Source organism: Lepidochelys kempii, chromosome 22, assembly GCF_965140265.1.
Source record: "Lepidochelys kempii isolate rLepKem1 chromosome 22, rLepKem1.hap2, whole genome shotgun sequence".
Classification (NCBI taxonomy): Eukaryota; Metazoa; Chordata; order Testudines; family Cheloniidae; genus Lepidochelys; species Lepidochelys kempii.
This window is the reverse complement of record NC_133277.1, coordinates 18,735,435-18,759,719: the sequence shown is the minus strand read 5'-3', so window position 1 is coordinate 18,759,719 and position 24,285 is coordinate 18,735,435. Positions and strand designations below refer to the sequence as shown.

Sequence of the window (24,285 nt, the reverse complement as noted above, 5' to 3'; positions counted from 1 at the left end):
CCATATTTTCTTTTCCCTTGATATGCACAATTTCCATATCAAATTCACATAGTGTAAGACTCCAATGCAGAAGCTTGGCGTTTGAGGCTTTAATTTTGTGCAGCCAGATGAATGGAGAATGATCTATTAATACCCTGAACTTTCTGTTGACAAGATAGGGCTGTAACTGCTTTACTGCCCACACAATGGCATAGCATTCTTTATGACAGAATAGTTTTGTTCAGTGGGTGTCAATTTCTTACTTAAGAAAGCAATGGGGATGTTTCTTGTTGTTCTTCCCAGACTGCCTTAATACAGCCCCTAAACCAGGGTCTGATGCATCCATGCACAGTTCAAACTTGTCAAAATCTGAGCTAGCTAGAATAGGCTTTTCAGACAAGATTTTCTTCATCTTATCAACCCCCTCTGGACATGCCTTTGTGCATACAGCTTCATTAGGCTTTGTCTTTTTACGTGGATTTGTGATTGCAGACATGAGGTCACTGAACCCACACACACACCTTCTGTCACAGCTTATAATACCAGACCTATGAAAGATTGGACCTGCTTCTTTGTTTGGGGCATAGGCCAATTCACTATGGCTTCAACTTTGAAGAGATCTGGGGATATTTTGATCTCCCCTACCCAGTGTGCCAAATAAGGAACTCCGGCTGGTCAAGTTTTACACCTAGAGGCTTTTACAGTTAGGTGTGTTTTGTGATCAGCCCCGGTGTTGCTAAACACTGCTGTATCATCCACACGGGCTCTTTCAGAGTCCTGCAAGCTGTTTAACGCTTGGTTGAGCAGCCTCTGAAAGGTGGCTCCTGCATTAATTAACCCAAATGCTAATGTTGTGACCCCACAGAGACCCATATCGGTCATGAAAGCAGATTTTTTCTGTGCATCCTCATCTAAAGGAATCTTCCAGTTTCTGTTAACCAAATCGAAAGAGCTGAGATATTTAGCTTTGCTTAAGATACCCAGCATATCATCAATTCTAGGCATAGGATAAGCATCTGGTATGGTGACAGCACTGAGTTTTCTGTAATCAACACATAACCTTACAGTGTTGTCTTTTGTAGGGCCTAAGACCACAAGTGATGCCAAGAACTATCAGACTCTTTAATTACTCCCAGGTATAACATGCTTTGTGCTTCTGCACGAATTTGCTCTTGCACCTTGCCAGGGGCCCTGTAGGGTCTGCTGGGAGGTGGCTTTGGTTCTTCTGTAACAATTTTGTGGGTGAGCAAGTGTGCCTTCCCTGGCTTGCTAGAAAACACTTCTTTGTGCTCTTGCAGCACGGACAACACCGCTGCCTTTTCAGCTGGTGTTAACGCATTGCAGATATTGATGCTTTCCAGAGACCGAGTCAGTTTGGCATTCAGCCGTCAAATCAATGAGGTGGCGTGCCTCAGTTTCCCCTTCTGCACAGCAGATCATGTTTACCATGGCTCCCCTTCTGTGATAGGCTGTAAATCTGTTTACATGCACCAGCTGTGGGACAGCATTCCCATGAGGCTTTTTCCCATGGTCTGTATCTTCTTTCACCTCTGTCACCTCAAAAGGTCCTGCCCAGATTTTTTGCATTTTGTATTTTGTTGCTGGGCTTAGGACTAACACCCAGTCTCCTATTTCAAAAGAGTGTTTCCAAGTATGTTTATCATACCGTGCCGTTCGTTTGTGAGGTTAGACCCATCATGTCTTTTTTAACTCTTTTTCTGAACCTTTGTACGTACTCAGCTACTGGCTCTCCCTCTACCTCCATGTCCCCTTCCCAGGCATCTCTGATGAGATCTAGGGGTCCCCTCACATTCCTTCTGTATAGGAGATCAAAAGGGGAGAAGCCAGTTGATTCTTGGGGTACCTCCCTGTAAGCAAACAGCAAATATAGTAGCAACTCATCCCAATCTTGGACCCTCTTATTCACATATGTTCCCAGCCTAGATTTTAGGGTCCTACCTGGACACATGCAGACAAGTCTCTCACCTTACACTTAGCCTGTAGCTCACCAGGGCAGGGACTGTCTCCTTGTGTGTTTGTCCAGCACCCTGCACAATGGGGCCCTAATCCCTGATGGAGAGTCCTCAGCTCTACAATAGCACAAGTAGTAATTCAATGCAAGTTAAACCTTGCATGCCTAGAGGGATTTGGTACAGTGCTTGTAATCACAATGCTCATATTCACAAACTTTTTGTCTGTTTTGTTTCCAGCAGCCAATCAAGAGAAGGAAAAAGATCCTTTCAACTATGGTGAGCATCAGAGTCCTTAGTGGTATGCGCATGGATGAGTGTGCACAGTATATACCCTCGTGGCGCTAACAGGACTGTGTGTGCGCGCATGTGTGAGACCTGACCACGTTTGTCTGAACACTGCAGCCCACTTGGAAATGAAAACTTCCCTTGCCTTTTTCCCCCCTAGATTACCAGAGTTTGAGGATCGGCGGTTTGGTGTTTGCCGTGGTCTTGTTTTCTGTTGGAATTCTCCTTATACTCAGTAAGTTGGTGAGGGCTGAGTCAGTGGCCCAGTGAGATGGTGGGAAGAACCTCATGGCTAAGAACTGGCTGCCCAGGGACGTACCTTGGGTCTCGGGACTGTGCTCCAGTGGCCAGCCTATGCCACAGCCCGGGCTGCTGCAGCCACACTGCTTCTTTCATCTCCCCGAGCTGGAAACAGCCCTGCCAGCTGCAGTGTAGACGGACCTTAGTGTAAATGGGAAAACCAACATGCTTTGAGGGCCATGTTTCTGCTGAAGGGCCCTTATGCCCCTCTCAGTTCACTGGCGGGGCTACCCTCTTCCCCTGTCCCCCCTTCCCCAGTGGGATGCTGCACACTCTGACTCCTCAACGTTTGTTTTGAGTGCTGTTTCAGACAGCACAGGAGGTGACTTTCTAACCTGTGGCGTGGCTCTGGGTCCTTTCCGCCACAGGCAAGAGCTCTGCGGCATCCCCCTGCCTGTCGTTCACCACTGCTGCATGAGACTCGGGAAGGCTGCGGGGAATGCTGCAGATCCATAGCGTACCTGCAAACGCAGCCGGCGAAGCATGGACCCATGGCCGGAGGGCTCGGGAGCTCCTGGGTAGTGAAGTTCTTGGGGAAGCACCTGGGGTGAATGGCCGCAACCTGTTCCAAAGAGAGGGTGTCTCTCATACGCTCATGGTGTTTTCTTACTCTTCCAGGCAGGAGGTGCAGATGCAGCTTCAACCAAAAGCCCAGGTACGCGTGCGAGTAGTGGTTAGCCGGTGGACTCTTTCTGCCTGGAATTGGAACACTCTTTAGACTCTTGACCCATAAATAAATCCATAGGTCCATAGCAGCTGCTAGAATGTTCCCGCTAAATGAGGATCCACGCTCCGTACTGCTTCCACGTGCCACAAGGTTTCTTGAGTAGCAAGGGCAGGATGTCTGCTTGGGGCGGTTACCCCAGTGGGGGCCGAGCTGTCTGGGGTGCACTTCCCAAGGGCCAGGACTCGAGTTATTAGCCAATCAGGAGAGTTCTAATGCCCTCGCCAGCCTCGCCCGACTGGGACACGCTTTTCCTTGCACGTTCCGATTGCTTTCCTCCTAGGGAACCTGCCAGTTCAGTGGAGGTCGTAGCCTATGTGTAGCACATCCAGGAGCCCGGCATGCAGTCCCCTGGCCCCACCAGCCATCGTATTGCAGGATGGTGCAGTGGTGTGCCGGGGGCTCGATGGGGGCCTGCTTTATTTCATATAGGGCCCTGCAAGGGCCAGAGAGGCTTGTGCAAACTTAGGCTAGTCAAGAGAGCCAGCCACTGTACAACGGATCCTTTTCCCCTCACACCTCCCTCCTTCCAACAGACTGAGAGCATCTCCTCCCCAGTGCGCCGAGAGCTCACAGCCACCCCTGACTGCTGCTCTGTAGTACCCATATCTCTGAGTTGCTGGGGCTCCCACCCACCCCAACTCCCGCCCTGGTCTGAGTTGGTTTGCTCTTGGTTTGGTGGTTATGGACGAGAGTCCACGCTTCTTCACTGGGGTGCATTTGGGTCATAAAACAGAGGTCCTAACCTGACAGGCATTGAGCAGGCATAGCCCACCTGGTCTCTGTGCTCAGTCCCTCCCAGCATCATGCACTGTTAGCGGTGTCCAAACTCCTGCTCTGTGCACTGGCAAGGGCTGGCGCCTCGCAGTTCTCACTGTGCATCTCTCGTTGCAGAGCCCCTGGGGATGAGGAGGCTCAAGCGGAGAACTTGATTGCCTCAAACGGTAAGAACCTGGTTCCCTTGCTGCACACATGTTGTGTTTCATCGAAAGATGGCCCCTGGCTGCTTGCTGGGCAGGTGGCTGAGGCCTCTTGGTTGAACTTTTAAAGACGTTTTGCCATTTTCTTTGCAGCAACAGGGGCGCAAAAGGCAGAGAACTGAACTAGAGCCATCAGGTGAGCCACACCCAGCTTTTCGTATGTGCTGCTTCTCCGTGCCGGACAGGGTGAATGGCAGCTGCACACAGGGCTGAGGTCAGAGCCTCGCTTGATGTTAGCAGGGATAGCGTGGGGTAGGGGGTGCAGTTTGTTCCGAGTAGGGAGCACAGGACCCCAGCACAAATCGGGGGGTTTACATGTTACTCGGTTGTGCTGCAGTATCGGGTCCATTCCAGGATCCGGTCCCTGAGGCCTGTACTCAGATAAAGTCCTCGTGTGACACCTGCAGAAAAACCCAAGGGCCTGATTCTGGTCTCCCATGCCTGTGTGTGAATCTACCGAAGGTGAGACTGATGGGCGTGAGAGCCAAACAGGGCCCGACGCGGCCCTCAAGATCTGGCCCTGGGGCTGGGAGTCAAGCATCCTGTTGTCACTCAGATCCGGGCTGGTTTGCGGCAGTGCGATTTGTGAACGATAAAGCCACACACGTGCGATCTGTGCGGAGCGCAGCGGCGCGTCGGATTGTCTGTGTAACCTGCCTCTGTGCTGCCCGGGCAGGGCTGACACTTTACATTCCTCAAGCCAGTGCTCCCTGGTCTTCATGTCTCTGTCCCTTCCTGACCTGTGTCCTCAACACCATGCAAGCCGTAAGGCCACTGGGTACAGGATGGCTAGCTGGGGAGTTTCCCTTCTCTAGGAGCTCTACATTACTGATGCTCCTCCTACTTTATAACCCACCTTAGAGGCATGGTCTTTCTGGAGATTTTGGGTTTTCACTGTACTCTCTGAACGCGGCTTGGTGGATCAGTTACACTTAAGGTGGTGCTTTGCTGCCAGGGAAAGGTGCTTTGTGCCTCTGGCAAAGTGGGTGCTTAGCATTCATGACTCTAGGAGCCCTGTTGTTAAGATCTGTGGCCCTTCTGCTCGGGCTGTTTATTTGGAGGTTGAGTTCTAGTTGGTTAATTTGGGATGGAACCTCAAATACCAGGATGGGTCCTTGGGCTCTCTTAAGACATTACAAACCCTGCAAAACCAGGCACTTACCCCAGTAACTTGGCTTACATTTCCTTGCTTCCACCTGCTGGTGTCCTGTTGTGCGTGCTGCTTGCAGCTCCATCTGTATTTCCTACTGGTTCTGTGTAGAGCTGAGTGAATTCGCGAAGCACAGATTAATTTCCCCTCTGTCTCTGCTCAGGGACTCCCTGCTCACAGATGGAGTTTTCCTTGAATGTTTTTGTTGCAGTGACATTTTCTTAAAGTGATGGGTAGATTGCGAACCCTTGTCTGAGAGTGTTCACTGTCGTGCTCTTTTGGGTAGCGGGAACTGGTCAGGCAGGTCAATGCCATTGTGTCTGTTCTCGGATTGCATAAGTGCAGATGTGAAAATGTGGCACCAAAATACAGGATTTTTTAAAAAGAAAATGTAAATTTGGGTCCCAGAAGTGTCTGCTGCAGTGAACAAGCACCTGCTTCTAGTTAATCTTTGCCAGACAAAGCAAGTGGAATCTGCCTTTTTCTGGCTTTTTCTTAGTGTCTCCTCTGTTTTCTTCCCTGATGAGGGGTTGAGTAGCAGGAGCCAGACTGACTCATTGTCCTCCCTTCTCACAGATCAGAGACCTAAGGACAGACACTTGGACCACAAATGCAAGCGACCTGCAAGAAAGCAAGAATGACAGCAACAGGTCCTCCTGAGGAGATGCAAAGAAGCTGTGTCTGTGTTACCCACTGTACTTTAATACTGGTTCTCTGTATAAAAACCTAACTAAACTCCACACGCCATACTGTCTGCCTACACTGTAATGTGTAACGTTCATGTATAACGACCATCACCTCTAAGGCTAGCTGTTGACGATGTCGTATTAGTAAGTTTCTCTTCATTTTTTGAGTGCTGTTGAGTGGTGCGCGGCTGTATGAGATTGTCAGGATGTGCTCCCCATGGCACTTCGCTTGGCACCACGTTGGGGGTGTGGTTCTTCATCCTTTCTGGGGGGGGCGAGGGGGGGTTGGGTGGCTGCCTCTCAGACCTAGGAACATGGCTCATACGCCACACTGCTAACTGAGGAAGGGAGGAGGATGGGAATGGGAAGGGGGTTGGAAGGGGGTATTATTTTCACATCTGGGCTGATTGTGTTTTATTCTCTTGGCGAGGCAGGAAGTCTGTTAGAACTGGAGATGGGTCCAAACCAACCCCCTGGCTCCAGACTCTGCATGTTTGACGAAGGGGTGGGGGGTCTGAATCTGAACTCACATCCAGAGTTCTCAGGTGGCCAAACCCAGAGCCCAGGCCCAGACTCCCTCCTGGGCTTTGGGGAGTTGGAAATCTGAATCCTGGCCCAGGCTCTGCACCTGTGGCTCTCGTGAGAAGCCCGCGGCCAGTGGTGCCAGTTGAACCAGAGCTCAGCTCAAGGCCTCGTCCCAGTTGTGGCAGCCAGTTGCTGCAGCCAGTGCTTGTGCTGTGGATGGCTGGGGTGTGCACACGTGCAACACAGACAGTGCACGCTCCAAGCATTGCACGCAGCAGGTTCTTGTTCTTGTGATGCAGTTTCTGTTTAGTTTAGACGGGGCTTCAGGAATCACTTCAGTTTTGTTTTGGTGAAACTGAATCTGCAGATAAAATACAACACGGTAGGGCTGGAAGAGACCCTTGGGGAGCAGATTGCAGTTGCGTTTTGCAGCATCAGCAATAACCTTCATGTGCCCCCGGAGCACGGCCCCAGGGGCCCTGGCTGGTGAGGAGAAAGCAGAAAAGCCAGATGCTTTTATTTCTCAGACCGCACCTTCCTGCCAGTTCAAACCCCGGAGAGCTCTCTGCAGCATGTGGCTTGTCGCTGCAGCACCCTCCTCTCTGAGCTCACAGCTAAAATCGCCTCCCCCCCCCCCCCCGGAGATGTTATTTTAAATGTGATCTCTGTGAAATGCCCCAGCACAGTGACACTATGCGGGAAAGCTGGCGGTGCAGCCAGTAATCCTGCTCCCCGCCTTGTCGGTGGGGGAGGAGGTCAGACTGTCTCTGAGGTCTAAACAGGTCTAGTCTCAGACATTGTCTCTGTTAAAGGGCCAGTTCTTTTTTGTCTAAACTAGCAAAGGGATCCATGGAGCACTGCAGGAGAGTAAACGCAGCAGCTCTTTACCTTGAGTGGCCACACCTTTGTTAATTCCTTTCCAGTGCCCTGTGGTGGGGTACAGGGGGTTGAGTCCTTGGCATTAATGTCATGTGTAATTCCATAACCCACTTGCTGTACAACACTCCCCTCTGCCTCTGCAGAGAAAACAGAGCCCTGAATGGTGCTGGGTGACCCTCCAGGGCTCAGAGGGCAGCTCTGATAGGGTGGAGGCTGCCCCCATGCAGGTGGGCCATGCACCACTTATTTCTTATGCTGCCTTCATAGAATCATAGAATATCAGGGTTGGAAGGGACCTCAGGAGGTCATTTAGTCCAACCCCCTGCTCAAAACAGGACCAGTCCCCAACTAAATCATCCCAGCCAGGGCTTTGTCAAGCCTGACCTTAAAAACTTCTAAGGAAGGAGATTTCACCACCCTCCTAGTGAAAAAGTTTTTCCTAATATCCAACCTAAATCTCCCCCACTGCAAATTGAGACCATTACTCCTCTTTCTGTCATCTGCTACCACTGAGAACAGTCTAGATCCATCCTCTTTGGAACCCCCTTTCGGGTAGTTGAAAGCAGTTATCAAATCCCCCCCTCATTCTTCTCTTCCGCAGACTGAACAATCCCAGGTGTAACTAGGAATAAGTGTTGCCTGCCTCTGTGCTGGCCCAGGGCACAGGGTGAATTTTCCCCCCCAAACTTCCCAAAGTCTGGTCACTTATCCAAACCTCTGATTACCCAGGAATATGTCCCAGTCCTGTCGTCTTTCCTGGTGACTTATGCATTACAAGGGGCAAACTCATGTGGTCAGGTTACCTCGTAAGATTCCCTGCACTTGCCAGGCAGATGCACAAACCCAACCTGAGATAAAACAAGGGGAAAGAAATAAAATTAAATTCAAGGGAGATGAAGATTTCAGAACATCAGTGTAGGTCCACATCTGTTCCAGGAAGATTTAGTGAGCAGAAGGAAGGTTTGTTTGGGATCCATGACTTCAGGACACAGTATTTTGTTTTCCTCCAGTGGTGTGTGAGATGGGAAGCATCTCCTGTCTCCTGTCCCGCAGCGTGAGGCAGAGTGAATGCGTGTTGTGCACCTCCAGACTCTTTTCTTCGTCCAACCTGTAGCAGGCAGTAAAATGTTCTTTTTTTCTTGGTGGCATTCTACTGATTCAAACAGGCAAACAAGCAAAACCCCTCCCAGTCCCTCCCGCCCTCCGAGTGTTAGCTGTACGTACACCATGAGTTCTGTGTTCAGAGTAACTTCAGTGTCTGTAGTGTGCAGTCAGTATAAAAAAAATTAAAATCATATATGTAGAAAATGGCAAAATCTTGAATGTTGTAAAATAAAACCAACTGTCGTGTTTTTATTTTAAATCAGCAAAAACCTTGCTGCCGTGATAATGGACTGTTGTATTCTGTGTTGTGACCCAGAATCTATGGGGAAAACAAGGAATAAATATAATTTCTATCTCAGTGATTCTCTAACTGTTTTGCACCATAATGCCGGGATGTCTAAGGGGAGGACCAAATCCTCTTTCCTGAATGGAAGTGAAGGCCGGTGGTTAGCAGACCCAGCTGGTAAGGGGTTTGGGGCATGCACTGCCTTTTTGTTCTGTGTTTGCACAGTACCTAGCGCAATGGGGTGCTGGTCCGTGACTGGGGCTCAGAGGTGATATCACAATACAAATAATAAATACAATTACTCTTAACAATCATTCAAGTTCACAGCTACAGCTTCCCAGGATGCAGTGCAATCTTCCCCTGCCCAAGCAGCATGGTGCATCATGGGAGATATAGGCTGTCCAGAATAAGGGTATCGGGCACTCCCTTGAGGCAGTGCACCACCACAGGGAAATGCAATTTACCGTTGAACTGATTCGAAGTGAAACGCTTGGGGTCAGTTCCACTAACCAAAGGGAAAGGTTTTGCTCAGGAGCGCTGAATCATGTACCCGTTTCGGAATCAAAGTATTTTGGAACTTTTCGTTCTGAGGTAATTTCAGTATGTCAACTTCTCACCCCAATTTGGGCCAAATGTTTGTTTTGTTTTTTAATTGTTGGGATTTCCTGCAGGATGGCCGTTCTGCTGCTCGCATTGCTCTGGGCTGAGCCCAGCTTGGCCGGGCGGAGCAGCAAAGACAGGGGGGTGATTTTGACTTAAATCCTGGCGGGCATGGGGAGGCGGCGCAGTCAGCGGAGGATGGGGATGGTGCAGGCGCACGTGGGGGGAGGTCTCTGCATGCTGCGGAGGGTAGTATAACCGACTGTGAAGGCTAGAGGTTAGCAGTGGGTGCACCCTGTCGAAGAGCTCTCTGCAGCTCGAAAGTTTGTCTCTCTTACCAACAGGAATTGGGCCAATAAAAGCTATTACCTCCACCTGGTCTCTGCCCTGGCTCTGGAAGACTTGGAGTTAACTCAGCTCAAGTCACATGCCCCCCCCCGCACTCCCCGACAAGCATTGGGATAAGGAGCCAGTGTTCCTAAGGGCTGCCCCTGGCTCCCTGGCAGTGGATTTTGCGAGCCCTTGGCAGCGTCTCTCTGCAGGATGTTTCCGTTGCAGGCTGGCCCCAGCAGCTCATGGGGGGTAGAGCTGTGTCAGAGTCACGAGGCTCCCAGACAGTACAGTGTGTCTGTGTCTGCTTTGGGGGCTGGCTCAGATGGTGCCAGGGCAGGAAGCTATTTATTTCTGCCCGCCGTCAGCGGAGGCCCTGCCCTCTTCACGCAGAAGCTGGATGTAGTTTAATGCCCAGAAGTTTCTGAGACCCCCCCCCCCATGAGTCTTATGGCAAAATCAAAATTCTGCTTATTTTAATAGAAAAGCTAGATTTCCAGGTGTGTGACGAGCTTCTGGTAGCGTCCCACTGGTTCCTGCTGCTCGGGAGGGGAGGATGGGTAGGGACTTCCTTGTCTCCCAAGGGACAGAGGCGGCTCCAAGAAAGACGCCTTTTAACTGTTGAATATTGGCTTTAGGTTTCTATGCTCCCAGCCAACATGCCATGAATGAAGCCAACCAGCTCTCCAGGAGGCAGACCCTGTTATCCTGGGGTAAACTGAGGCACAGAGCAAGCCAGTGGCTGGGACTGAGGTGGAGATGGGGACAGAACCATGGGTTGTTCCCTCCACTGCCTCAAAGCACCAGAACCATGAAAGACATTTTCCCTTGGGCTTATTTTACTTTGATGAAATAGTGTCACCCTCCATCTAAGCAGAAACCCTGGTAAATTCCCTTTGGTTTCATGGCTCTCTCCTTAGCAGATCGGCACTACAAGGTCACCCACTGGGCAGGAAAGATCACGCACTGTTTCTGGAAAGTTTTGTTTTCACTTCAGCGTCTCCAAGACTTTTGTGCTTCGCTGCTCCAGCAGTCTTGAAAATGCTTAAGAAAACAGCGCCCCTGGGGCAGGCCTTTTTTACAAATGCAGAGGCCACTTGGAAGTTTCCCTTGAAGCAAATTGCAGTGGTTGGAGACAGAGCCGGCATGGCGTGAGCAAGGCTTGGGGACAGCTCGGTGCAGCGTAGCTGGTGCACCCACCGCTCGGGAGCGGGTGGATTCCAGGCGGTGAGTTACTGTGTTTGCTCTGCTGTGGATCTCCCCTGAGTCAGGACTCGCTGGCGAAGGCCACCCGGCAGCCAACCTTTCCGCTTAACACCGCATTGCGTGCTGACTGGGCGTGCATTGACTTCTTGCTGGAACCAAAGCATAATTGAAGCTAATTTCGTCCTGCAGCTGGGCTGTTAGGTTGGACCTGCAGCTTCATCTGCTGGGTACGTCTGAGTTTGGACGAGTTTTCCTCATGCTCACGAGTTGGGTGAGAAAAGTGAGCTGCACCTGACCTGGCATGACGAAGGCAACACTGCGTATGCTCTTGCCACAGGCACAGCTAGATGCTGGGCCATCCCAGGGCATTTTCAAGGGCCTCGGAACCTCTTGCATAAAGCTGCTGCCTCTCTGAAAGGCAGTAGGGAATGGCAGCCTTGCATCCAGCAGGCTCCCCGGACTTGAGCCTGGGGGGACTCTCAACTCCCAGTGGAGAGAGAGGACATTCTCTAACGCCAGGGAGCTACTGTTCTGCTCACGTCGTCGTTCCGAAGGACGCACGGCTCAGTTCGGTATGACAGCCTCAGCCTGGAGATGCTTGCGGCTTTTGTACGGGCAAAGGCTGTGTGTGGGGCTCGTCTGTGGTTAGACCACAGGACTGGGAGTCAGGACTCCTGGGTTCTATTCCCAAGTCTGCTGCTGGCCTGCCATGCGGTGTTGGGCGAATCGCATCATTCCCTGCGCTACTTTGGTAAAGCGCTTTGAGACTCGCCGGTGTGCAGAGTACCAAAAGGGCTCCACATGGCAGAGCTGAGTATCTCTGCAGCCACCTCTCTCCCTTCAACTGATCTTCACTCAGCTGCAACTGCAGCAGGTTTTCCAGGGGCCTCAGATCCACCTCCAGTGTGCTTCCCTCCTGCAGCAGCCCGTGGGGCAAGGGGCGAGAGATTCTGCTGTATGGCACTTTCCTTCCTTTACTGGGCTATCTACAGCAAAATCAAAGGGACACTTAGGCTGTGGGATGGGGGTCTCCAGAACAGGGCGCTCCCAGGCCCATCTCAACAGGCTAGCGGCTTGATCCACAGCAAAGGACCACCTCCGGCCTGTCTGGGGAAGGATCAGACCAGCCTGGAAGTGGTTACTCCTTTCTGCATAGATGATAATACAAGAAAGAGGGGGAACAAACCCACGCCCGCTCCTAAACTCTAGAACGACAAAGGCAGATGAGAACAGAGAGGAAAGCTGGGGTTTTTTAGGATTCCTGGTGAATCTTAGAGCCAGCTACAGGGTGAATGTGACTATGGAGAGGACTGAAAAGCCACCTCCCGTCCCGTAGCTCTCCAGACACGAGCCAAGACAGGCAGTGCAGAAACCCAGGGATGGCTTGGTCTGGCATCGGTAAATTCCAATGGACAGAGGTCGTGTTCTGTCTCCAAATGTCTCAACTTCTAGCCAGCTCCTCTGTCAGGAAATGGTTAAACCCCCAAAGCCTCAGGCACTATCCTGGCTGAGTGGAGGGGTGACTAGGAGAGAAAGCCAAAGGGCCACGCTCTGCTGTGCAAAGCCAGACATGCTCACTGAGCCCAGGGTTTAACAATCTGCGTGAACCCACAGCCAGATGGAAGTGATGGAGGAAAAGGTCCCCCAGCCATGTACCGGCAAAGTGTTTATTGCCCCAACCCGTCGTTAGCAGAAACTCTGCTGGAGTCACCCTTCTGTGCCCTGGATGTCCGTGGACAGCTGTGATGTGACCCTATGGCTCAGACTGTAAGTACTGGCTAATGATGGGAATATTTGTCTGTCTGCTTTTTGGGGCACAGGGCAAGGTCACCACTGACCAACCAGCAGAACCCCAGTTTCCCACAGTGCAGGCAGCCGACAGAGCATGCATGGAATGGGGTGTAATGCACCTGCCAAGACGTCCCTGAGCACTGAGCAACGGTGTGGGGCTAGCTCTGGAGTAGTGGCGCGTGCTTTCAGCTGGCGGGTAGATCCTGCAGCCTGTGCACTAGGGCAGCTATGGGGCCTGATTGTGCTGCAATGAAACCAGGGGTTTGCTGTTTACTCCAGGGGTCTCTGGGCCCCAGGGGATCCTGAACTGAGCCATCAGTTTGAGGCAGGGCAGCATTGCTGAGCCTGTGATGGGAACGTGAAAGGAAGAATCGGGGCTGGGAGTGTTTGGGCTGGGAGAAGCCTGAAGAAGAGCCGGAGGATTTGCTGGCTCCTGGCCCTGGTCTGCCTTAATCTGCCCTTGCCTTGTCTCTGCTGCACCCTCTGGCTGCTGCTTCGCCAGGCTGGGGAGCTCTGTAAGATGTCATGTTCCTTTTGAATTCGCTTTCAACTTTCTATGTCTGCACTTTCGTCAATAAAACTTTTGTCGGTCAGGGGTGTGAAAAAACAGTGTGGACAGCGCTTTGTTGGTGGGAGACGCTCTCCTGATGACAAAGCTACTGCCCCTCGTTGGGGGTGGTTGTATTTTGTCGAGTTACCTCCTGCCAACAAAGAGCGGCGATGCTGCGTGCCTTAGAGCAGCCTGGTTGCAGAGGCACAGCTGTTCCGCTGTAAGGTGTGCAGTGTAGACATCGCTTTAGTCACAAGGAGGAGGACTGTGCCCTTTCCGAGCTGAGTTCAAGCTGCAAAATTTGGAGCTTGTGTGTGTGTGTGAGATCTGTAGAACCTCTGCGCTAGCTTTGTGCTAATGTCAGCCAGGGAGGCAGGGTTCCTCCCCTGGAAGCTTGTAGTAAAAGAAACCGTGGGAAGCTGCCCCCGCTGCTCAGCTGTGGTTTAGTGCCCATTTGCTACAGCCCTGTGAGTGGCCAGTGCAAACAGCAAACAATGCCTGTGCTCAACTGGTGAGGCGCCAGGAGGGAGCTGACTGTGTCTCCTGACTAATGACAGGCAATAAAATCAGTTTTGTGCTAGGAGGAGGGAATCCTTCCAAGTCACCTTTCAATGGCCCCATTTTCTGCAGCAATTTTAACAATAACCAGAGATTTTCAGAAGTGTGTGTGTGTGTGGCGAGCCAGCCACTTTGCACTATTGAAGCTGTGCAATAAGAATCTGGGTTCAATGAATCTCAGTTTTCTCTTGCACAGCCCCTTTCCTAAAAACTGCAATCCCAGATGTGTCTCAGAGTTAAACAGGTTGCAAAGTCAGAAAGTGGGGGATGGGGTCGGGGGAGAAGGAGTGTGAGGTCTGGGCCAGAGGAGAGATGTGGTCTGAAATGAGCGTTGAAAACAGAAAGCGAGTGTGTGCATGTGGCAGTGAGAACAGGGAGGCTGCATCACAGGGGCTGCTGCAGAGGGGGAGATTCTTGCACCCAGAGTGTTAGTGAGCCGGGTCAGAGAGGGCGTGGGTGCTACAGGGCCAGAACAGTGACTGAGGTTGATGCAAGCCACAGAAGTAGGATTCAGATTTCCAGGACCCCAACATTTGGGCTTGATTTGAGACTGTCTCCAGTCAATGATGCTAAGATCTGAATTCCAGGGGTGATACCTTGGGCTGCTTTAAAGAGACAAACAATAGACCTGGTGTCAGTAAATAGCCTGTAACCCTGGCACTCAGACATTGTGCTGATCAGCACCTGGCATAAATCCACAGACAGACAGACAGACAAAGGCATGCTGTCCTCCCAGCCCTGAATGTTACAACTGTTGCTTCTTGCTTACGAAAAGCATGAAGGGGAGCCATTTCATAACAAAGACAAACATTCTGAAACGCACCCCCGGAGCAGTTCCTCAGGGCCAGGGTTTTAATACAAGACCTTGATATCACTGAGGCTGTAGTCAGAACTGATTAGATTCTCAGAGCTGACCTGGGATGGTGTTTGTCAGGCTATTCAGCTAGCGAGGTTCTTATTTTGCTGCCCAGCACTGTGGTGTCGGAGTGTGTTCCCTGTAGGCTCTGGGAATCTGGGTCAGAGAGAACTCCCTGGGGCAGGTTCCACTTTGTAAGCACCATAACAGTAATCCAATGGGCTGCGTGACTTGCTGGTCACTCATTGCCAGAACAGAACAAACTGCACTTAACAGACCGCTCAGCACTTAGCCTCTGGCTGCTGCGGAGGTGGGAGGTTTACAGACCTGGGGGGGGAGGACAGGGGACAAAGCGATTTGTGTATGGAGACAGCATTGGCAAAACCAATGGCATGGTCTGGACTGGACTGCCTGCTACCCTGGGTGCAGGATGCTGCCTTTGCTGAGACATGTGTTGATTACAGTAGAACCTCAGAGTTACAACACCCCAGGAATGGAGGTTGTTCGTAACTCTGAAACGTTTGTCACTCTCAACAAAACATTATCATTGTTCTTTCAAAAGTTTAGAACTGAACATTGACTTAATACAGCTTTGAAACTTTACTATGCAGAAGGAAAATGCTGCTTTCCCTTAAATTTTTTAGTAGTTTATGTTTAACACGCTATTGTACTGTATTCACTTCTCTTTTTTTGTTGTTGGTCTCTGTTGCTGCCTGATTGTGTACTTCCGGTTCCACTTGAGGGGTGTGGCTAACTGGTCAGTTCGCAACTTTCTGGTGTTCATAACTCTAAGGTTCTACTGTATCTTTTCCGAAGGACTGGGATTGGGGCAGGCTGCCCCATCAGCAACTTAGACATTGGGCCTGCAGGAGGTCCAAGCAATGCTGAACTCTGGCTTGGCCTTAGTAGGACCCCCCTCTCCCCACCAAGCTGCCAGAGTGGTGGTGGGGTAGGATTCCCCTTCCCCTCCTACTTTGCTAGCCAGTAGCCAGCCAAGAAACATGATCAAGAGATCAGAGCCAAGGGCTGGAGCCAGGAAATAGGTCTGCCACTGACTCACTGGGTGACCTCGGCCAAGTCCCTTTCCCACTCTGTGCCTCAGTTTCCCCCCATAACATGGGGATAATGACAGGGCACAGCAGGCAGAGCTTGTGGGGGCTGAGTAGGAAGGTCTGCCAAGCCCCTGGAGAATGAAAAGTGCCCTAATTAGTTATTAGCCCTTCCCCTCACCCTGCTGGGCCTGTCAGAGCTGAGATGCCCCTCGCTGAACTCCATGACACTCCCACTGGCCTTTCAAACAGAGGCTGAGGGTGCGTCCGGCTCAGCCCCTGCGCTTCGTGTGAACTGGAGAGAGCTGGTTGCAGGGGTTTGTTCTTTCCTTTGCCCCTCAAGGTGTCTGATGTTTCCAAAACCTGGGTCTGGGCCATGTGCCTCACCTTGTGACTGGGATAAACATTATACCGAGGCCGTTAATGTTTAATGGCGTTTGTCCACCCGCCCCCTATTAATATGCTTTCCCGGTGGTGCACGCGCCCAGGCCAAGGCACCGCTGGACGGCTCACTGGGAAGATGGCTGACGGTAAGGGTCTCGCTGCTCTTCAGCTCCCAGGGACAAACTCGCTCCTATCGGAGACAGGCTGCACTCTGCCAGGCTGTACCTGGGAGCACGCTGCCATTCATTTACCCTCTCTGCAACTGGAGTTCAGGTTTTGCTGGCAGGCAGACAGCACTCTATGCTTGTGCAGACAGACAGACCTGAATGGCTCTTTAGCAGGGAAGTGTTCCCAATGCTCTGAGATGTGGGGGCCTAACGCCCAGTTAGACGTCTAAATCAGCAGAGTGGTTTGATTGTCAAAGGTGCTGAGCACAGGCTGCTCCTGCCCCACTGGCCTGAGGATGCTCAGTGCCTCGGGAAGCCAGGCTGCTCTCTGGGTGGAGCTTCACAAGGGATCAGGAGCCGGCCATTAGGCTCTCAGGTGTAAAGTTTTTGGCTGATGCTTTTAGATGCCTTATCCTAGTGCTTGGAGTGATCTCATCCTCTCACAAGAAAAGAGGGCTGTGCCCAGAGGCTGAGCTGGGGAAACCTTCGAAGGATTCAGGAGAGATACCCAAATACCCCAAGAGCTCTCCCCTCAGCAGAGGGAGTACTAGTTCTAGGAAGGGTCAGTATTTTTGTAGAGGGATTTTCCCTTCGCAGTTGTTCTCACCGTAGGACTCTGTGGCAAGGGAAGGGGACCTCGAGCAGAGAAAAGCTGCCAGGGGACAGAAGGAGGGGTCAGCGCAGTGTATTATTGTGTGACCCGTCTGAGCAGAAAGCCGTAGTTCCAGCCTGGGGCATTTGTGCTGTGGTATTGAGGAGTCAGGAGGCCAGCTTCTGCCCTGCCATTTCACCAAAGGGAGTGGGAATTGCTGGCCGCCTCAGATTACAAGTGGGCACTGTGTGAAACCGGGGTGTCGGTGATGTAACACCCACAAATGGTGGCTGACTTGTGCAAACACAGGTTCCTTAGGAGGAGTTTGTTCCACAGTCCCCAGACACCCTGGAGCCATTCAGGGGGACACAGGCTAAGCAGTAAATCTGCCCATGGTTAAAATGGAGATTTGAATCTGTGACAATTCTTGCGCTTTCCTTTTTATCCCTCTTTTCTGTCTTATTCCCCCAACCCCCATGTGCCCTGTTTGAAATAGGCAGTGAGTAACAAGGCCCACCCACCCCACCTACAAACAAAGCCAGCACTGTAAAAGGCAAGGTGGTGGCAGGCAGATGAATAAGAGTCTGAGTTATCGGCTGTTTTCTACCCAGTGCTCTGCGCGTGTTGAGAAATAATTGAGTTGGAAAGGCAGGTTAGAAGGTGAATATTGAATGTGCCAATGACTGATTGCAGCTGTGTAACGTTACTCTACCCAGGTTAACCTTTTCCTCCTCCTCCTGAACACATTGCTTTAGACACGGTCGAGATTGGAACTTGCCCAAAGTTTTAGGGGTGTTTGGATCCACCCAGGAAGTTTGATTCTGGAAACCAATTCCCCTGCCCCCCCAATCCCAGGGACCTGGAATCCAACCTATCTCTAGCTGCTTCCCGTGATGGAAAAAATGGTCTGTAAAACATAGGAGTTTGCTGAGGACTCTTTGGAAAGCCAATCATGCACCCCAAGGGAGACCTTTGTGTTATGTAGCCTGTGAAATCAACCGTGTCCTTACTCCACCCCCACTCCACTCTCCATTGCCCTCACGACCTGTTCCCTTCACAGAGCTCTCTCTGGGGACCAGGGATCCTGCTAGGTTTTAAGACTCCCCCAAGATGCTGCTCCTGGCGCACTGGGTGCTGGGCTGTGCAGGTGCCTGGCAAGCAGCAGCAGCAGTTACAATCTGTCCGTTCAGAGCAGGTTTTGGTGATCTGGGACTGTAGGCTTGCAGAGCTTTGGGGCTATACACATGCCAGTAGCACTAGCCTGGGAAGTGGAGCCCTCCCTAAACTGGCTGTGAAATCCCAGCATGGAAGAGTCTCCAGAGGTCGTGCTCAGGATCGCCTGGCCCTGGGCATGAGTGCTGTGTGCCCTGATCGGAGTGCCCAAGCCTGCCACTCTCAGCTGATCCCTAGGTATTTATGTGGCCCTGGTGAAGGTACTATTTAGGGCCAGCAAGCAGTTATACGTAGAGCGAAAGTTTGGCTCACACAGCATGATTATAGGTTAGGACTGTGGTCCTTTGGCGGAGCTATGGGAGGCCAGGACCAGGATAGCAGGCCCTGGTGCAGGTTGGACCAGAGCTGCATCGGCAGATCAGTTTGGGAGACCAAAGACGGGACTAGCAGGGAGGGCCTGTGGATCAGAGAGGAAGTGCATTGGCACAGATGTTCAAGAGAGAAAGGGCTGGAATAAGGTGGGGTTGGGGGAAGAGAGGGCTGGAATAAGGGGAGGTTGCGGGGGAAGGGTCTTCAGGTCTAAGCTGAAGGGTAGATTTAGAAACATGCTGTTGAAAATGAATCGCACCCACATTGACCTTGGGCAGGTGGGCAGAGGGCGGGGAGGTACACGGGACTTGCAGACTCTCTGGCACTGGGGGCAGGTGTGTAATGGTCGCTGTGGAAGCCACTGGGAGCTGGTTTTGTGGGCTAGGTTAGGATCTATCCCCGGCATTCCCAGTCTCCACTGCCAGCAGCCCCACAAGATCCCACAGGGCTTCACCGTCAGCCAGTCAGAGTGTGGCTGCTGTAGCCTGGGATCACTGTGCTGGCTTGCCCCGTAAGGCTCTTCTTGGCAGCCATGGGCAGGGACGCATCAGCTGTTTTCCCAGCTCTCCCATGGAGCCCTGGGCACTGTTCAGGAGACCTGCCCTCCCTGGGGCAGCTAGGCCCGGAGTCTGGGGTGCGGGGAGCCCGATCCATAGCAGCTCCCTCGTGTCAAGGAGCTACGATAAACCAACAGCTTTGGGACCCCACCCCATTGGCTCCTCACCGAACTGCTCCCTCTTTTTCCAGAGATCGTCCCCGAGCAGGTGCCTGACAAGTTCACCTATGGTAAGACTCGTCTCTGCACCGTCCCACGAGGACCCGGCTGCGCCGGCCTTTGGTCTGTAGTTCTTTGTCCAGTGGTTCGAGTCCCCCTGTGCTCCAAACACGGTGGAAGAGATGGCCCCTGCCCCACATCATTACCCTATCAATAGGACTGAGGGGGAGTGCTTTTGGCCCCTGGGTGCTGGCGGGGAGCTGAAGCAGATTCAGTGGCTCACCCCTGGTCACACAGGTCACACAGGTCTGGGATGGGCCAAGGATCGAGCCCAGATCTCGACATGGACCTTAGCCCCCAGGTCACCCTTCTGCCCCATGGTTAGCCCATGGATCTGTAGGCAGTGCCAGCCCCAGTAACCATCCTGTAGCCCGTCGCGCAGCTCGGTGAGCCTGTGGGTAGCTGCGTGGGATGCCTTTGGTGGCACGCAGACCTGTCACACGTGTGTCACGGGGGGCCTGACACCAAGCTGCGTGGCACTGGGAATCAGAACAAAGCCCCTCAAGGCGCTGCGATAAGGCTGTGACCCAAGCCCAGCTGCCATTGGCTCTGGAGCTGCAGTGAAGGCACGGGCCACCCCAGCGGCAGATGATAACTCTTGCTCACCCAAGAGCTTCAGAGCTCGGTGAGATGCGACTCTCCCCACCCCGGCCTGGCTCCCTTTGCTCCGCCAGGCTAACAGGTGTCTCTCTCTCGTTCCGAGATTACGAGACCATTCGGAATGGGGGGCTGATCTTCGCCGTGGTGGCTTTTGTGGTCGGACTCCTCATCATCCTCAGTAAGTGTCACTACTGGGGGGCTGCAGACTGGTCTCCCGCAAGCCCAAAGGCCGGGGTCACGTGGGGGCTCTTCTCTGCCCCCCAGCTATGCTGCACATGGCTGCCTCGTTCAGGGGAAGGGAGGGGAGGGTGTGTCCGTGCTGTGTGCACAGATACAGGCAAGCAGAGCCCTGCCTCAGTGTGCGTCACAGACGGCGGGGTCGGAAGGGCCTGCTAACATGCCCCTGCTTTGTGGCAGGATGAGGTCCATTATCCTTAAACCATCGCATGGCTGAGGGGGCTAGGGGCCTAGGGCCTGAAGGACCCCAGCAAGGGCAGTTCCATTTGTCAGCTACGCTTAGAACTTAACTTTCCCTGAAATGACAGGTTTCAGAGTAACAGCCGTGTCAGTCTGTATTCGCAAAAAGAAAAGGAGTACTTGTGGCACCTTAGAGACTAACCCATTTATTTGAGCATGAGCTTTCGTGAGCACTTCATGCTGCATACAGTATGCATCCGACGAAATGAGCTGTAGCTCACGAAAGCTTATGCTCAAATAAATGGGTTAGTCTCTAAGGTGCCACAAGTACTCCTTTTCTTTTTTCCTGAAATGTTTAACCTGGCCTCCCCTGCCCTCCCTGCGCCCTGGGCTTGGACATCAGTGAGAACAATGGCTTCTATCTCTCATATCTCCCCTCTTCTTTGTTCTCGCTGCAGGAGGCCCCTCTGAGGTGGGGGCCAGAGGCTGGGTACCTGGTTCAGAACTTAGATGCAGATTTGGGTGCGTGTTAATCTTTAGTAGAAGCTGGTAGGAAAATTTCCATCAAGGCAAGAGTCCGACAGAAAATGGGGGTGGGGTGGGGAGGAGATTATGCAAATATTTGCAGAAGCAATTTTGCATTTTCCTGCCAGCTTTGAGGCTCAGGGTGAAAAGGTCACCAATTAAAATTGGAAGCAACAATATCTGACATTTCTAGAGGCAGAAATCAGGTTTTCCAAAATGCTCCGCTCCTGCAGACTCACTGGTGACCCAGCATGCTGGGTTGTTTTGCAAACCTAGCCACATATACCCAGGGGACACTTTGCCCACGGCTGACAGGCAGCCAGCTCTGGGATGAAACACAATAACAGTGCACAGCGCAATAGGGAAGAAAGGGAAGGAGAAAACTGTATGCACTTGAAACTGCAGCAGCAGTTTAGCAAGAGATGCAGAATGGAACGACCTGGGGTGGAGTTGGCCAGAAAGACTGGGTCAGCATCCCGGCCTCTGTGCAAAGTGCCATGGGCTCTTTAATAACCCACGCTATGAGTCTCACCCACTAACCCCAAATGCTGCACACTCTGCAGATGGGAATAACAGCGTATTCCATGTGGGTGCCAGACGCTCGGCTGCTCTTCATTGCTGTGCTCAGGGCAGCTCCCAGCCCAGGCTCTCCCAGCTGGTGTCCGAGCCTGGCTGGGCCTTGTGGGAGCGTTTGGCTGAACAGGGCGTTTGTTCAGAGAGCTCAAGGAGGCTGACGTGTCCCATTGGCACCCACAGGCCGGTGGGGGAGAGCCCAGAGCACGTTCCCAGAGTGCACCTCCCTCCCGGCTGGGCAGGGGCAGGCGGCTGCCCAACGTTGGAGTCAAACAAGGAGGAAAATAACTACGGGACTAAACCAAGACCCGGTGGCTCAAAAAACAAAGCTGGGGGTCAGTCCAGAGACGGGCACGGATCTGACCCTGCCCCCATCCCCACTGCCCTGGGGCGGCCGGCCTCACAGCTTTGGGGATCCCAAGCCAGACTCTGGTGCTTGTTGAACCAGGGCTGTGCCTAGAGTTCCCACCACAGTGGGTGGGGTGGCCTTGGTCCCTACGCGATGGCTGCAGAGGCCATGCGGAGCTGAGAAGGCAGAGGCTGCAGGGGAGGGACTCATTGTCCCACAGGGGCAGCAGGATTATTGCATCAAAGAGACAGGAGCAGCAGAAGGTGGGGTGGGAGACTGAGAGCAATGAGGGGGCGTGTTGGCCAGGGAGCACCGAGATGGGGCTAGGGAGCACTGGGATGGGGAGGGGCAGCATCAGCCAAGGCGTAGGAGGCCTCAGACTCTATCTCTTGTTTCCAGGTCGGCGATTCCGCTGCGGAGCAAAGAAAAGAAGGAGGTTGGTGTCATTTTAAATTGTCCAAGTCAGTCAGCCCACATCTTCTCTTTAGTGGGAGTCTGTAGATGTTCAAGGGCCGGGGACATTCACTTTCCCCTTGGCTGCTTTGGTTCAGGCTGATGCTACTTTCTCTCTCTTTTCCTTCTGTTTCCTTAGACAAGGTGACGATGATGAGCTGTAGCTGCAGGTACGTGGAACAGAGGGAGAGCAGTGGGGAGTGGGAGGCAGCGTGGATAGCTGGGCTGTGTGATGTATCAGGCTGGTGGTGATGCCGGATGCACCGCACGGTTAACACGTGTCCATCCTGCTAGGAAAAGGTTCAGTGGGCTCTGCTGACTCCCTGGGGCAGGAGGCTCAGTACCCCACCAGGACATAAGGGAGATGGGAGGGATTCTCTGGGAGGCAGAGGATCTAGGGTGTGGACTGAGCATCCTAGAGAGAGGAGTCCTTGGAGCTTCCCAGCCTGTGGAGAATGTCTGAGTCTGAGCTTTATGCATGTATTTATTGCTTAGGTAAAGCCAGACCCGAGGGAAGGGTTGGGGCTGGGCTCTACACACTGTGCGGGCTGTGTCTGTAGAGCAGTTTGGGAGAGGCCAGGACGTGGGGTGGGGTGCGGGGGAAAGGATCCAGGTGGCACAAACCTTTTGGGTCTGATCCAATGTGAGGAAACAGCATTGACATCCACACAGTGCAGCGGCATGCTGGGACGAAAATTTCTCAGCCAATCAGATGGCTCAAGGGGCTGAGAATGGGATTGCCCGGTAGGTGTGGCCTATCCCCACTGTGGGGTGTGTGTCTGCAGGGTGTGTTTGTGCAAGAGGAGTGCTGTGTGCACCAGCAGAGGGCGCGGCACTGAGCTGAGAACTGGTCTGCAGGTCTCTACTTCCCGGCTGATTTAACCCGTTGTATTTTTTCTTTCCAATTCCAGAGCTGCCTGGACTGTCTGGAAAGAGGCTTCCTGCCCAGTGCTCTGTCAGAGTCGGGGGAATTCTCTCCAGGAGCCAAGCCCCTTGCACCGGAGACATTAACCCTCTCAGCCCTGCACCTCTATACAAATCCTTTTCATGGCTTTCCTTTGTAAAATCAGTTCAGTACTTCTTTGCCTCAATAAAGCTCCTGCTGAGAGAGGGTTAAAGCTTGTACCAAGGTGGGTTTGAGTCAGCCGGTTTCTCTGCCCTGTATCAGTTTCTTTTTCTGTCCAGAAACATCAGACAATTCTGAACACAAACCCAGCAGGTAAAATTCCTCCCCCTCCGTCCCCATAAGCAAAAGGGGTTTGAACTTTAACCTTTTAAGTGAATGGCCTAAGTGCCAGAGGGGGAGGTATTCTGAGCTGGGCACTCCCTCAGACTTTCCTGTTGAAGCTGGTCCACCTTCATTAAATGATAATTGGGGCAGTCCCAGTCGCCCAGTGGTTTGGGTACCTCCCCCCAGATCAGTGAGCTGCTGGTTGAGATGGGATTTGACCATTGCTCTCTAACCTCGCAAGTGAAGGGTCTAAGTGCTGGACTGGGACATATTCTGACCTGGGGCTCCCTCAGTCTTTTCTATTGATGCTGGTCCACTCTAACTACATAATAACTGAGCTAAAACTTGCCTCTCGGGTTTGGGGGTTAGAGCACTTCTCTGGGATGTGAGTGACTCTGGTTCAAATCCCGCCTCTGCCTCAGTAAAGGGGATGTGGTGCCTGCGGTGCAGGCCCTTATAAATCCACTGTGGACTATACAGAGGAGCTCATGCTGGTTTAATTAATGAGTAATTGGGGGCCATACAAAAGACCCAAATCACTCTTTTGTCCCCAGTGGCTAGGATACACACTCAGGCTGTGCGGACCCCAGGTCACTCCCCTTCTCTGCTGAGGGGTGTGAACTGGGGACTCCCACCTCCCAGGGAGAGTCAGAGGTGGGCAAGCCCTGTCCAAATCCCCTCCCTGTCCCCAGAGGACAATGGCCTCCTGAGAAAGGGAGGGGGAAAGGATGTCACACCCCAAAGGGCAATCAGTAGGAAGGCAGAAAATCCCTGTAGAAACCCCTGCTGACCAGGCAGAGGAAGTTGAGCCAGCCTCTCCTACAGCCCACGCAAGCACCCTAACCACCAGACTATAGAGCGACTCT

At 52.5% G+C, this 24,285-nt stretch overlaps 1 protein-coding gene across 1 annotated transcript in view; it reads left to right on the top strand.

Moving 5' to 3' along the window:
- The window catches only part of FXYD6 (FXYD domain containing ion transport regulator 6), a 52,290-nt gene extending 28,977 nt beyond the window's left edge, over positions 1-23,313 (top strand). Inside the window, exons 4-14 of the mRNA XM_073320611.1 lie at positions 2,190-2,228; positions 2,398-2,472; positions 3,156-3,192; positions 4,156-4,205; positions 4,335-4,351; positions 16,239-16,341; positions 19,244-19,282; positions 19,975-20,049; positions 22,135-22,171; positions 22,328-22,358; positions 23,100-23,313. Of these exons, the coding sequence (XP_073176712.1) occupies positions 2,190-2,228; positions 2,398-2,472; positions 3,156-3,192; positions 4,156-4,205; positions 4,335-4,351; positions 16,239-16,341; positions 19,244-19,282; positions 19,975-20,049; positions 22,135-22,171; positions 22,328-22,352 (497 nt within the window). The 3' untranslated portion in view covers positions 22,353-22,358; positions 23,100-23,313. The remainder of the gene's footprint in view (positions 1-2,189; positions 2,229-2,397; positions 2,473-3,155; positions 3,193-4,155; positions 4,206-4,334; positions 4,352-16,238; positions 16,342-19,243; positions 19,283-19,974; positions 20,050-22,134; positions 22,172-22,327; positions 22,359-23,099) is intronic.
- The last annotated feature ends 972 nt before the right edge of the window (positions 23,314-24,285 follow it).